This window comes from Microcaecilia unicolor, chromosome 6, assembly GCF_901765095.1.
Source record: "Microcaecilia unicolor chromosome 6, aMicUni1.1, whole genome shotgun sequence".
Taxonomy (NCBI): Eukaryota; Metazoa; Chordata; class Amphibia; order Gymnophiona; family Siphonopidae; genus Microcaecilia; species Microcaecilia unicolor.
In genome coordinates, this window is record NC_044036.1 from 141,344,379 (window position 1) to 141,358,686 (window position 14,308).

At 47.8% G+C, this 14,308-nt stretch overlaps 1 protein-coding gene across 2 annotated transcripts in view; it reads left to right on the plus strand.

Moving 5' to 3' along the window:
- Positions 1-14,308, plus strand: part of KLHDC8B (kelch domain containing 8B) — a 135,888-nt gene that overhangs the window by 67,235 nt on the left and 54,345 nt on the right. For both annotated transcript variants that reach the window (XM_030207316.1, XM_030207317.1), the window contains exon 4: positions 11,443-11,667. In XM_030207316.1, coding sequence (XP_030063176.1) covers positions 11,443-11,667 — 225 coding nt within the window. The remainder of the gene's footprint in view (positions 1-11,442; positions 11,668-14,308) is intronic.

Below are 14,308 nucleotides of genomic sequence, written 5' to 3' on the forward strand. Positions count from 1 at the left end.
AGCACTTAACAAGCAATAATGAGCACTAATTGTCAATAATTAGAACTTATGCGCACAATCTTCTAAACGTATTCTGTAACAGAGTGTGTCTAACTTCTAACTCATGCAGAAAAAAGGGGGCATGGTTATAGGTGCAAAAATGGGCATTTCATAGGCGTTCCAAAATATACACACATTATTATAGAAAATGGCCGTGTGCGCCTAAATCTACGTGCCGGGATTTATGCCATATTTTTGTTGGTGTAAATGGAGATGAATAGTTTTAGGCACCGAGATATCAATTAAGCATATTCTATATACTGTGCCTAAATCTAGGCGCCACTTATAGAATAGTCTTAGGCAGAATTTTTTTTCCACATGGACTTTTCAGGCGCGCTATATAGAAGCTGGCCCTAGGTGTGTAATTACCAATTAGAAACACAATTGAATCAGCCAGAACATACTGAACTCTTCACTTCCCAAGTTGTAAAAACCTGAAGTATAAATCAACGTACGCGTCAAGTTTCTCTTACATATGCAAACAGCTCTGGAATTATCTACCAAAATGCCTGAAATCTACGAATAATCATCTAGAATTCAGAAAAAAACCTAAAAACTCACCTGTTCAAGAAGGAATACCCCACAATATCTGACATAAACACCAAATAATGAAATATGGCATTTTATCAGGAAACGGACAGTTTTCAACCCCGACGCATGATCACACCCTAACATTTTGTCTGAATCACCCCAACCTCAAACTGGATGAACTGTACAGGTCTTTATCTGCAGTCATTTACTATGTTACTATGTTTTTCTTTACTTATTTGCGTTTTGCTCACACCTTTTTCAGTAGTAGCTCAAGGTGAGTTACATTCAGGTGGACTGGATATGTCTCTGTCCCAGGAGAGCTCACAATCTAAGTTTGTACCTGAGGCAATGGAGGGTTAAGTGACTTGCCCAAGATCAAAAGGAGCAGCAGTGGGGTTTGAACTGTCCACCTCTGGATTGCAAGACCAGTACTCTAACCACTAGGCCACTCATCCACTGTACTTGCCACTGTAATAGTACCCCTATACTGTATTTGTTCACACCGGAGTCTGTAAACACCTCTCTGGAACTATGTAGGCCACTTTGAGCCTACTAATAAGTGGGAAAAGGTAGGATACAGATGTAACAAATAAATAAATAAATAAAATAATTTACAGTAGTCTATAAGTCTGATGTGTAAGTGTGTGATCCATGACCCACCCCCTTGCACACCCTCTTGAAGATATACGCTAAAGCCGAGGGGGGGGGGGGCAGGGAGAGACAAAATTCCCCAGGCCTCCAAGGGGGGCCCGGCGCCGCAGTCCCACCCACCCTCCGTCGGCGACCGTCTGCCCCTTGCATTGAAATCGCAGTCTCACCTCTGTGAAAGCAGCGCTGCAGGCAGCAGAATGCCTCCCTTCGGCCCACCTTCCCTCCCTGTGTTCCGCCCTCGTCTGACATAACTTCCGCGAGGGCGGGACACAAGGAGGGAAGGAGGGCTGACAGGAGGTGTTCTGCTGCCTGCAGCGCTGCTTTCACGGAGGTGAGACTGCAATTTCAATGCAGGGGGCCCGGCCCGGTGGCGGAGAGAGGGGGCGATCGACGGCGACCTCAAGGGGGGGGAGGTGGAGGGTGGAGCAGTGGCTGTGGTGATCTCGGGGGGGGGGGGAGCGGTGGCGACCTTGGGGGGGGGGTGGAGGGTGGAGCGGCAGCAGTGGCGACCTCAGGGGGGGGCGGCGAGGGTGGCAGAGGCGGGGCCCGGCCCAGTCTCTCAGTGGCCCTGTGCTAAAGCAGTTAGGCGCTACCTAATAGAATAGCATCTATGTGCAGTTACACGTGTAACTGCTGTTTACCCCCATATTGGCATCTAACGTGTGGTACACTGTATAGAATTAGGGGCTGGTTGTAAGAGTTTTTGATATTGGATGACTAGGTAATAAGTTCAATGGATGTGGCATTCTGTGACATGTAATATCACTGTCAGATTGTGTTTTGTTCTTGTGCAATAAAGAAGAATTTTCATAAAGAAATCTACCACACCTCTCTACTCATAAATTGCCCTAAACTAGTGTTTGTACACTGCATGGTGAAGTTGCTTTTCAAAGGGTAGACTACAGCAGGAGCATGCATGCATTGTTGCATTTTTCATGGAATGAGAAAAAGTTTGATCGGCCACAGACAGAACCACAAGGCAGAGCCAAATTGCACAGGAAGCAATATTTATTCAAAGACAAAACATGGTGAATGCCTGCGTCAGGGGTCAGTGAAAAGTACAACATAAAACATGGTCTTTTGAGCCTCTTCAAAGCAAACAACAGCAGATACTTCAAACTTGTCTTTGAGGTCCCCAGCAACAGCAGCAACAACGCATCCCTGTCCCCAGCAAGAGCAACGCATCCCTGTCCCCAGCAACAGCAACAACAATGCATCCCTGTCCCCAGCAACGCATCCCTGTCTCCAGCAACAGTGATAGCAATGCATCCCTGTCCCCAGCAACAGTGGCAGCAACGCATCTCTGTCCCCAGCAACAGCGACAGCAACGCATCCCTGTCTCCAGCAACGCATCCCTGTCCCCAGCAACAGCGGCAGCAACGCATCCCTGTCCCCAGCAACAGCGGTAGCAATGCATCCCTGTCCCCAGCAACAGTGGCAGCAACGCATCCCTGTCCCCAGCAACAGCAACACATCCCTGTCCCCAGCAACGCATCCTTGTCCCCAGCAACAGCGGTAGCAATGCATCCCTGTCCCCAGCAACAGTGGCAGCAACGCATCTCAGTCCCCAGCAACAGCGGCAGCAACGCATCCCTGTCCCCAGCAACAGCAACGCATCCCTGTCCCCAGCAACAGCGGTAGCAATGCATCCCTGTCCCCAGCAACAGTGGCAGCAACGCATCTCTGTCCCCAGCAACAGCGGCAGCAACACATCCCTGTCCCCAGCAACGCATCCCTGTCCCCAGCAACAGTGGTAGCAATGCATCCCTGTCCCCAGCAACAGCGGCAGCAATGCATCCCTGTCCCCAGCAACAGTGGCAGCAACGCATCTCTGTCCCCAGCAACAGCGGCAGCAACACATCCCTGTCCCCAGCAACAGCAACACATCCCTGTCCCCAGCAACAGCGGCAGCGCATCCCTGTCCCCAGCAACGCATCCCTGTCCCCAGCAACAGCGGTAGCAATGCATCCCTGTCCCCAGCAACAGTGGGAGCAACACATCCCTGTCCCCAGCAACAGCGGCAACAACGCATCCCTGTCCCCAGCAACGCATCCTTGTCCCCAGCAACAGCGGTAGCAATGCATCCCTGTCCCCAGCAACAGTGGCAGCAACGCATCTCTGTCCCCAGCAACAGCGGCAGCAACACATCCCTGTCCCCAGCAACGCATCCATGTCCCCAGCAACAGCGGTAGCAATGCATCCCTGTCCCCAGCAACAGTGGCAGCAACGCATCTCTGTCCCCAGCAACAGCGGCAGCAACACATCCCTGTCCCCAGCAACAGCGGCAGCAACGCATCCCTGTCCCCAGCAACGCATCCCTGTCCCCAGCAACAGTGGTAGCAATGCATCCCTGTCCCCAGCAACAGCAATGCATCCCTGTCCCCAGCAACAGTGGCAGCAACGCATCTCTGTCCCCAGCAACAGCGGCAGCAACACATCCCTGTCCCCAGCAACAGCAACACATCCCTGTCCCCAGCAACAGCGGCAGCGCATCCCTGTCCCCAGCAACGCATCCCTGTCCCCAGCAACAGCGGTAGCAATGCATCCCTGTCCCCAGCAACAGTGGGAGCAACACATCCCTGTCCCCAGCAACAGCGGCAGCAACGCATCCCTGTCCCCAGCAACGCATCCTTGTCCCCAGCAACAGCGGTAGCAATGCATCCCTGTCCCCAGCAACAGTGGCAGCAACGCATCTCTGTCCCCAACAACAGCAGCAGAATGCATCCCTGTCCCCAGCAACAGCGGCAGCAACGCATCCCTGTCCCCAGCAACAGTGGCAGCAATGCATCCCTTGGGATCTCAAAGACAAGTTTGAGGTATCTGCTGTTGTTTGCTGTGAAGAGTCTCAAAAGACCACATTTTATGTTGCACTTTTCACTGACCCCTGACACAGGCATTCACCGAAACATGGGTTGTGTTGGGTTTTAGAATAAACATTGCTTCCTCTGCAATCTGGCTCCGCCTTGTGGTTCCGGTTGTGGCTGATCACACTTTTTCTTATACCACGACTTTTGTGTCAGTGGTTCCCTCTGAGCTGCCTGCTATGTAGTTGCATTTTTCACACATGATTCCGAGCACTGTCTCTGACAGTGTCATTCTGCCCTAATGTTACTGTACATCATACTGAGGTTGGTTTTCAACATATCATTATAAATCATGCAGGCCAGGTGACAGCCTGGAGCATGGGGATCAGTTGCTGTACATCTGGGACCCTGTCATACACGTAATTACTTCCTGGAGATGCCATTACTAACTACACACTTGACAGTCTTAGTAAATATTAAAATGATGTTTTGAACATGTCAGAAAATAGACAGATATGGACTGTCACACATCTGTGCACACTCAGTCAAGAACTGGTTACGAAGTTTTGTCTCGAACAGATTCACAGCCCAAAACACAGCACAATCCATGCAGAACTGGTCTCAGTTTCTGCTCTGTAAGGGGTTGTTTTAATAAGGTGCGCTGAAAAATGGCCTGCGGTAGTGTAGGCGTGGGTTTTGGGCGCGCGCAGAATTATTTTTCAGCCCACATGTAAAAAAGGCCTTTAAAAAAAAATTTGCCTAAAATGGACATGCAGCAAAATAAAATTGCCACACGTCCATTTTGGGTCTGAGACCTTACCGCCAGCCATTGACCTAGCAGTAAAGTCTCACATGGTAAGCGGGCGATAATGACCTACGCACGCCAAATGCCACTTGGCACGCGTCCGATACACGCGGCAGAAAACCAAAACGATTTTTCGGCCGCCCGTATCGGACACGCACCAAAAATGAAATTACCGCAAGCGCCACGCAGTAACTCCATTTTGGCGCATGTTGGCCCCTAAATTGTCAGGTGATGCCAACTCCCTTTCTCCCAGCTCCAGATCAAAAGAGAATCGCACCAGGCCTTGTTGATGTTAACATTCATCCCCCAGGTACAGAAGAGCTGACACATATCTTTGAAAAATCAGGACCTGCTTGTGTACATGTAGCATGTGCTTTGTCCAGGATGGACATATTCTGCGAATTTCTGCAGCACACGTAGATATTGAGCGTAAATGGCATCTAGGCTCATGAGTGGTCAGTTCCCTACTGTACACGTTTGCAGAATAATTACACACACCTGTCTTGGTGAGTTAAGTACAGTACACAAGTTTCCTACCTGCTATCAGCGCTTGGAATTCAGGGGCAGTGTCATTTGGAGTCGTGAAGCCGGCTGGCATGCTTCTAAATCAATTTTTACCCCATGACCCTGGCAAATACAGGTCTGTGTAGTGAAACACCTTTCAATTACACCACAGGACTTGAGCAAAGATTGCGGAGTCCCTGGGGCACGTGTGTTAATCTTTTTACAGAGGTTAGCATGAGGAGCTCCTCAGGAACTAAGGGTGGCAATAAAAGGGTTTTCTGAAAGTTTAAGATACATAAATTGAGTAGAAAGGAGGCAGAGAAACCCCCCAGCAGCCTTTCCTTGGATTGCTGCCTTCTTCCTCCTCCTCAGATATTTCAGGAATTCAGTCAGGGCCCCTTTTACCAAACTGCGGTAGTGTCAGCATGTGGATTTGTCGTGTACCGAGGCCCCTTTCACCGCAGCGGATAAAAGGCAATAAAAAATTAAATGGCTGTGTACATTTGCCATGCGGCCATTTCTGGGGGGGGGGGGGGGGGAGGGGAGGGGGAGCCCTTTCTGCCGCCTATTAAAAAAATATTATTTTCTGTTGCGCTAGAAATGACGCACACCAGGGGCAGCAGTACTATCAGCTCCCATGGGAGGCCGGTGGGAGTGTTGGATTGGCGTGTGTGAACTTCACAGTACCCTCTACTCCAGCATTGTAAAAGGACGTTATAATGCCGTTGTATCGCTCCATGGTGCGACCGCACGTCGAGTATTGTGTCCAATTCTGGTCGCCACATCTCAAAACAGATATAAAGGAACTGGAGACGGTGCAGAGAAGGGCGACGAAAATGATAAGGGGGAATGGAACGACTTCCCTATGAGGAAAGGCTGAGAAGGTTAGGGCTCTTCAACTTGAAGAAAAGGCGGTTGATGGGTGATATGATAGAAGTCTACAAGATAATGAGCGGAGTAGAGCGGACAGATGTGAAGCGTTTGTTTACACTTTCAAACAACAACAAAACCAGGCGACACAAGATGAAGCTAGAATATGATAGATTTAAAACAAATAGGAGAAAGGTTTTCTTTACTCAGTGTGTAGTTAGACGCTGGAACTCGTTGCCGGAGAATGTGGTGTCAGCAGCTGGCCTTACGGAATTTAAAGGGGGTTTGGACAGATTGCTGAGGGAAAAGTCCATTGAACATTATTAAGAATTAAGTTTTTTTTTGGGGGGGGGGAGTGGGGGGGGGGGGGGTGCCGGGTTCTTGAAGCCTGGATTGGCCACTGTCGGAGACAGGATGCTGGGCTTGACAGACCCTTGGTCTTTTCCAGGTATGGCGGTGCTTATGTGCTTATGGCCCCTCAGTGTTTTGCTGCATAATGCATTAAAACGCCTAAAAGGTTTTTAAAGTCTGCTGGTGAAAAACTGCTGTCTAAATCTCAGCACTTTGCACCACTCTTACAACAACAGCAAGAATAAGGCAGAAGCTGTAACATTATTTTAACTGCACTGAATAGCTTGTAAAGGGTTTAAAAATATATATTTTTCTTCATCCAGTAGTCACAATTGTCATTACACTATGCTGGAGATTGCATTCTCTGATGTACCTGAGTACTAATATTATGGGATACCATTTTGGATTTCCCTTCTCACATTTGACAATGTCTGAGCCTCTGAGGGCGGGGCATTTGCATCTTTCCATGAATAAAGAGCTTCCTTTCTTGTACTGCAGGTAACCCTCAGTCTTTTAGTTCTCAACTAATTTATGACTGAAGGGGGGAAAGCTGCAATGGTGAGATGAAACGTACACAAATGCAATATCTGATCCATTCTAAAATACAGAATTTGCATAATAAATCATATTTTATACCCTTATTGTTGCTGTATGCATTATGTATTTAATATTTTATAGTGATACCGATTATGTGAAGGATTTATTTTAAGATCTTGGTTTTAATTTATAAAGCTTTACATGTCCATTGCTACCTCATTGAAACTGTCGACCTATCAGAACCTTACGCCGTGTTGAAAAGGGCATAGGACATATTAGACAGGATGAGTATCGGGCAACTCTTTCTATGGCTGAGGGATCAACTTTATGGACTGCAGTATCATTGCAATTATGTTCTGTACTATCATTACTGTCTTTCCATAAACAGTTAATAAATAGAAATAAAACAAACATAGAAAATAAAATACGACACTTTTTTGACTAGCTTTCAAAGGTAACCCTTCTTCTGATCAAAAATAAGCAAATATTGTGTTTCACTTATATATTGAGAAAGGCAAGGACAAATCAAACTGGGGTATACATATAAAGTAAGACATACCATGTAAAATGAGTTTATCTTGTTGGGCAAACTGGATGGACCATACAGGTCTTTATCTGTCGTCATTTACTATGTTACTCTTTGGGGTTCTACATGGAATGTTGCTACTAATTGAGATTCCGGAATCTTGTAACTCTTTAGGATTCCAGAATCTTCAGAACTTTTAGTACAAGAACAGTGCTGGGCAGACTTCTACGGTCTGTGCCCTGAGAATGGCAAGGACAAATCAAACACGGATATAAAGTATCACATACCATGTAAAATGAGTATCTTGTTGGGCAGACTGGATGGACCATTCAGGTCTTTATCTGCCGTCATTTACTATGTTACTGTTTGGGGTTCTACATGGAATGTTGCTACTAATTGGGATTCTAGAATCTTGTAACTCTTTAGGATTCCAGAATCTTCAGAACTTTTAGTACACCATGAGTGGGAAAGCGCGGGGTACAAATAATAAAAAATAAAGAACAGTGCTGGGCCGACTTCTACGGTCTGTGCCCTGAGAATGGCAAGGACAAATCAAACTCGGGTATACATATAAAGTATCACATACCATGTAAAATGAGTTTATCTCGTTGGGCAGACTGGATGGACCGTACAGGTCTTTATCTTTTGTCATTTACTATGTTACTGATATTCTGATATTTAGCAAAATTTCTGACCTGAAGAAAAAAGGGTTACAGTTAGAAACTTAATCAAAAAGGGCTGGATTCTATATATGGCACTGTAAAAATCGACACCGAAAAAAATACGCCTAGGCATATTATATATATCGCACCTAACGTTGGGCGCAGTTTATAGAATATGCCTAGGGCCCATCCGCGCAACTAAATCTAGTTGCAGCAGTGGCGTACCTAGGGTAGTTGACACCCGGGGCCGGTCATTTTTTAACACCCCCCTCCAAAATCCAGTACTAGGCATACCAAGAATACAAAACACTCAGGACCTATAGAGCAATTCTACCATATCATAAGCAGTCATTTCTATGAATCACACAAGGAAAAGGAAAGCATCTTAAACACTACAGTGAGCACTAGAACATCAATTCACCTATTGTAAAATGAAACCAGACAGAATAGTACAGATCGTCGATTCTGCACAGTCAATGCCAACTGAAAGCCATGTCTTTTTCACACACACAAATACACCCTAATCCACTATAAAATAAGTAATCATAAACTTTCTATTTAGACAAAAATTAAACTGAACCCCCAAGATGCCAGTCTCTGCATACAATGCAACGCCACAGAAACAGAAAATGTCCCCTAGTACTGTGCAAAATATAAAGACAGCAGATGTAAATTTGAAAAAAAACTAACAAATACCAATCACCACTTTACAAATTAACAAATAGAAATAAAACAAATATAGAAAATAAAATACCATTTTATTGGACTAATACATTTAGCTGTCAGAGTCCAAAACCTTCTTCCTCAGGTCAATACAGTATAGTGTGTTACAGTGTCCTAACCTGACCTGAGGAAGGGGGTTTTGTTCTCCAAAAGTTAGTCAACATTTATTAAAATTAGTCCAATAAAAAGATTACCTTATTTACATGTTCTATTATAAACATTTATTAACACAGCTACAATACTACTTTATCCTAAAGCAAAAAAAAAAAATATATATATATATTTTATTTACAGTTTGTTGTCTCTGGTTTCTGCTTTCCTCATCTTCTTTTCACTGTCTTCCTTCCATCCAGCATCCGTCTTCGTTCTTTCTCTGACATCCAGTGTCTGCCCTCTCTGCTGTCCCCGCCATCCAATGTCTGCCCTCTCTCCCTGCCCTTTCCATTCACTGTCTGCCCTCTCTCTCTCCCCCTTCCATTCACTGTCTGCCTTCCCTCTCCCCCCCATCCATCCAGGGTCTGCCCTCCCTTACCCCCTTCCATCCATCCAGGGTCTGCCCTCCCCTCTTCCCCCATCCATACAGGGTCTGCCCTCCCTCTCCCCCCCATCCATCCATCCATCCATCCATCCATCCATCCATCCATCCATCGTCTGTCCCCTCTCTCTCTCTCTGCCCATTTTTTCAGCCCCCAGTTCCAGCCCTCTTATCCCACCTGCCCCTAGTTCTAGCCCCAGCCCACATCTCCCACTTGCTCCCCCTTTTCAGCCCCACTATCCCACCAGTCCGCAGTTTGAGCCCCAGCCCTTTTCTCTCACCAGTCCTGAGCTTCAGCCCCAGCCACTTCTCCCTGTCCCCTTTTCAGCCCCCAGTCCCCCCAGTTTCTGCCCCTGCCCCCTTTCAGCCCCCAGTTCCAGTACTAGCCCCCTTATCCCACCTACCCTCCTTTTCAGCCCCAGACCTATTTTCCCACCAGCCCCAGGCATGGCTCCCATTTTCTCGCATGGCCCCTTCCCCACCCCCCTTCTCCCCACCCGTCCCCTTCTCTCCTCTTCTCCCATCTGAGACCCCCCTCCCCACCCCAGTCCCCTTCTACCCTCTTCTCCCATCTGAGACCCCCCTCCCCAGTCCCCTTCTCCAGAGGCCCCCCCTCCCCAGTCCCCTTCTCCCATTTGAAAACCCCCTCCCCAGTCCTCCTCTCCCATCTAAGCCCCCCCAACTCGACCCACCTGCCACCTTCGTGGAGAGACAACAGCCCTCGTCTCCTGCCTCCATCCTGCTATGCCTTAAAGAAAAACCTGAAAAGCGGCATGGCAGGCATGCTTCGTGTCTGCCCTGCCTGCTTGTAAAAGAAAGCGGCAAATCTCTCCTCGTCGTCATCGCAATGTTGCGTCGGGTCTTCCCTCAATGGGTCCCACCCTCCGCGAGGGCGGGACCCAGTGAGGGAAAACCCAACGCGACGTCGTGACGTCGACGAGGAGGTTTGCCGGCGCTTTCTTTTACAAGCAGGCAGGGCAGACACGAAGCATGCCTGCCATGCCGCTTTTCAGGTTTTTCTTTAAGGCATAGCAGGTTGGAGGCAGGAGACGCGGGCTGCCTGCAGTGCCGACGGAGCACCCCCCCACCCACTGACACCCGGGGCGGACAGCCCCCACCGCCCCCCCCTTGGTACGCCACTGAGTTGCAGGAATATTCACCAAGTTAATCTTGGTGTAAATGCCGGCAGCTAAGGGGTCCTTTTACTAAGCCGCAGAAAAAAGTGGCCTACGGTAGTGCAGCTGCGTCTTTTTGGTACGTACTAGGCCATTTTTTTTTTACTGTGGCTGGAAGAAAAGGCTGTTTTAATGGGGGCAGTAAGTGGTCGTGTGCTAAAATTAAAAGAAGCGCATGGCTATTTACTGACTGAACCCTTACCGCCGCCACCCATTGACCTAGTGGTAAGGGCACACACGCTACACACATGGTACTCATGCTCTCACCGGACATGTGCTGGTCGTAAGGAATTACTGGTAAAGGCTGGCCCCCTAGTGGTAGTACTGCAAGACTACTGCTAGAGGTCACGGCAGCCATTTTCTCTCAGGAGCTTTTTCTTTGTTGCCCTCACAAAACATGTTATATCTCAGGGGCAACAGAGCACCTTTTGTGGTTGGAGGGGGCCAATCTCTGGTCCCTCCCCCAAGCTCTTTAGTTGCTGATGCTGTGTTGGCTAAAAATATTGGTAGGGCCATGACCCCGGTGACTCATCCCATATCTTTCAATGTCCACCAGATTACTCTAATCTGTGCCCCTTTTGCTCTGGTCTACAGTTCTTATCATTTGCTTGTTTTCCTTTCCTCCCACTTGGATTTAAGTTTTGTTGGGAAGTAGCTCTCTTTCTGAGATGCAATGGATCCACGGTCGTAAAGAAAACGTTGTTTATCACCATGCTTATTATTTTGCAGGGGGCAGGCAAGGCAAGCTTCCTGTAACTGCTTTTGAAGCCTTTGACTTGGAAGTACGAAGTTGGACCCGGTATCCCAGCATCCCAAGTCGGCGTGCCTTTGCAAGCTGTGCTATGATGGACAACTGGTTCTTTAGCCTGGGGGGCCTGCAGCAGCCTGGACCCCACAATTTCTACTCCAGACCTCACTTCGTCAACACAGTGGAGGTGTTTGACGCTGAGCAGGGTGAGTGGACATCACTCAAGTTTACTATTTGCTGTTTCAGTCCAGTTTCAAGAGATTTGCATATAATAGAGGCAGTGTATGCAAATCAAGTTCATGCATATTCATTGTGGATATCCTGAAAACCTGACTGGCAAGGGCTACTCCAGGACTGGACTTGGGAAACACGTTGTTTGTTTATTTATTTATTTATTGCATTTGTACCCCACATTTTCCCACCTATTTGCATGCTCAATGTGGCTTACATAATACCGTCAAAGGCGTTTGCCCAGTCGGTTGATAACAAATACAGGTTGTAAAAAGATCGAATGAGGTATATGTGAAGGATCGGAAGGGATGAAGATTGCGTGATGCCCGGTACGATCATTAGTCATGTTATGTTCCTGGGTGAAGAGGTTTAAGTGGGGTCATTGGGTTAGGCCTTTTTGAAGAGGTTGGTTTTTAGTGATTTCCTGGTGGTCATAGATTGTTTTCACTTTTGGGAGGCCATTCCATAGTTGTGCGCTTACGTAGGAGAAGCCAAATGCGTGAGCTGTTTTGTATTTCAGTCCTTTGCAATTTGGGTAGTGTAGGTTTAGGTATGATCTTGACGATCCGGCTCTCTTTCTTATTGGTAGATCTATGAGGTCTATCATGTATCCTGGGATCACCTGCCCGTTTGTTTCCTAGTACCTTTTCTGTCATTTCCTTACTTCTGCTCCTGGGGGCTCCTAATGGATAGCAGCTACCACTCTGATCTCTTACTGGGATACAGAAGTCTGAAAACGCACTCACCCCTTCATTCTAGAACTTGGTGTCTAATGTTAGGTGACAAGTGCATAGGTATGTTATAAAATAGTAGAACTTATGTGTATCAGAGGTGCTATTGGAGTGGAGGAGTAGCCTAGTGGTTTGTGCGGCAGACTTTGTTCCTGGGGAACTGGGCTTGAGTCCCACTGCAACTTCCTGTGACTCTGGGTAAGTCACTTAACCCTCCATTGCCCCAGGTACAAATAAGTACCTGTCAATACTATGTAAACCACTTTGAATGTACTGTAGTTGCTAAAAACACAGAAAGGTAGTATATCAAGTCCCATTTCCCTTTCCCTATTTTAGATTCTACGTGGAATGTTGCTATTATTTGAGGTTCTACATGGAATGTTGCTGGTGGAGGAGTAGCCTAGTGGTTAGTGCAGCAGACCTTGATCCTGGGGAACTGGGTTCAATTGTGACTGTGGGCAAGTCACTTAACCCTCCATTGCCCCAGGTACAAATAAGTACCTGTCAATACTATGTAAACCGCTTTGAATGTAGTTGCTAAAAAGACAGAAAGGCGGTATATCAAGTCATATTCCGTATTAATTGGCAGTTGCATGTTGACGTGCTGGGCACTATTCAATAACAAATGCGCTAAAGTCATGTACCCCCAGATTCTATATACTGCATCCAGAGTTGCAAACGCAAATCAGGTCATATTTTGATTTGCACGTGCAACTTACTTATCTTAACAAGCCAATCAGTGCCGATAATTGCCACTCCACAACATGGGTGTAGTTTGGGGGGGTGAGGGGGGCCATTGCCCCCCCAAACGCAGGGCTGGGGCAACACTGCAGGCACACTTCCCGCCCTCAGCTCCCGGACAGGCTTCCTCTTCGTTCCTTCCTCCCCTCCCTCCCCACGCGTGTGTGCGTGCGCGTGCGTTTCAACCTTTTATTTTCCTCGCTGTGACGGCAGTAAAGCACACAACACAGCTCGCCTCCAGCCTTTCCCTTCCCTCACTCAGTGTCCCGCCTTCTTGCGATGATGTATTTCCTGTTTCCGCGAGGGCGGGACACTGTAGAGGCTTATTTTCAAAGCACTTAGCCTCACAAAGTTCCATAGAAACCTATGGAACTTAGCCTCCCAAAGTGCTTTGAAAATATGCCTCTGTGTGAGGGAAGGGAAAGGCTGGAGGCAAGCCCGCTGTGTTGTGTGCTTCACTGCCGTTGCTGAGAGGGCAATAAAAGGTTTAAACATGCGTGGGGGGGGGGGGGGCAGGAAGGAACGGAGAGGAAGGCTGTCAGGGAGCTGTAGGAGGGCAGGGAGAATCGCTGGACATGGATGGGAGGGAAGGGGGAGAGAAGAGAGCGCTGGACATGGAGAGGAGAGGAGGGCAGGGGAGAGTAGAATTGCTGGATATGGATGGATGGAGGGGAGGGCAGGCGAGAGAGGACAATTGCTGGACATGGATAGATGAATAGAGGGGGCAGGGGAGAGAGCGAATTTGATGGATATGGGTGGATGGAGGAGAGGGCAGGGGAGAATGGAGAGTTGCTGGACATGGATGGATGGAGGGGGGAGTGCAAGGGAGAGAGGAGAATTGCTGGACAAGGATGGAGGGGAGGGAAGACAGAGGAAGTAGATTCACATGGATGGAGGGGAGGGGAGTGAGGAGAAATGCTGGATATGGATGGAGGGAAACTGCTGAATTTAAGGGCTGGATCGGAACACTTTGAGGGCAGATACTGAAACTAGAGGAAGGACAGGGACAGGGCTACAGATGGTAGACAGGATGCATAAGGACACAGGAGGTTGGTGGACATGGTGAGTGAAAAAATATCAAATGGAAAGAAGACACTATATAAAACAGAAGACACTTGGACCAAAGCAAATAGAAAAACTAAAT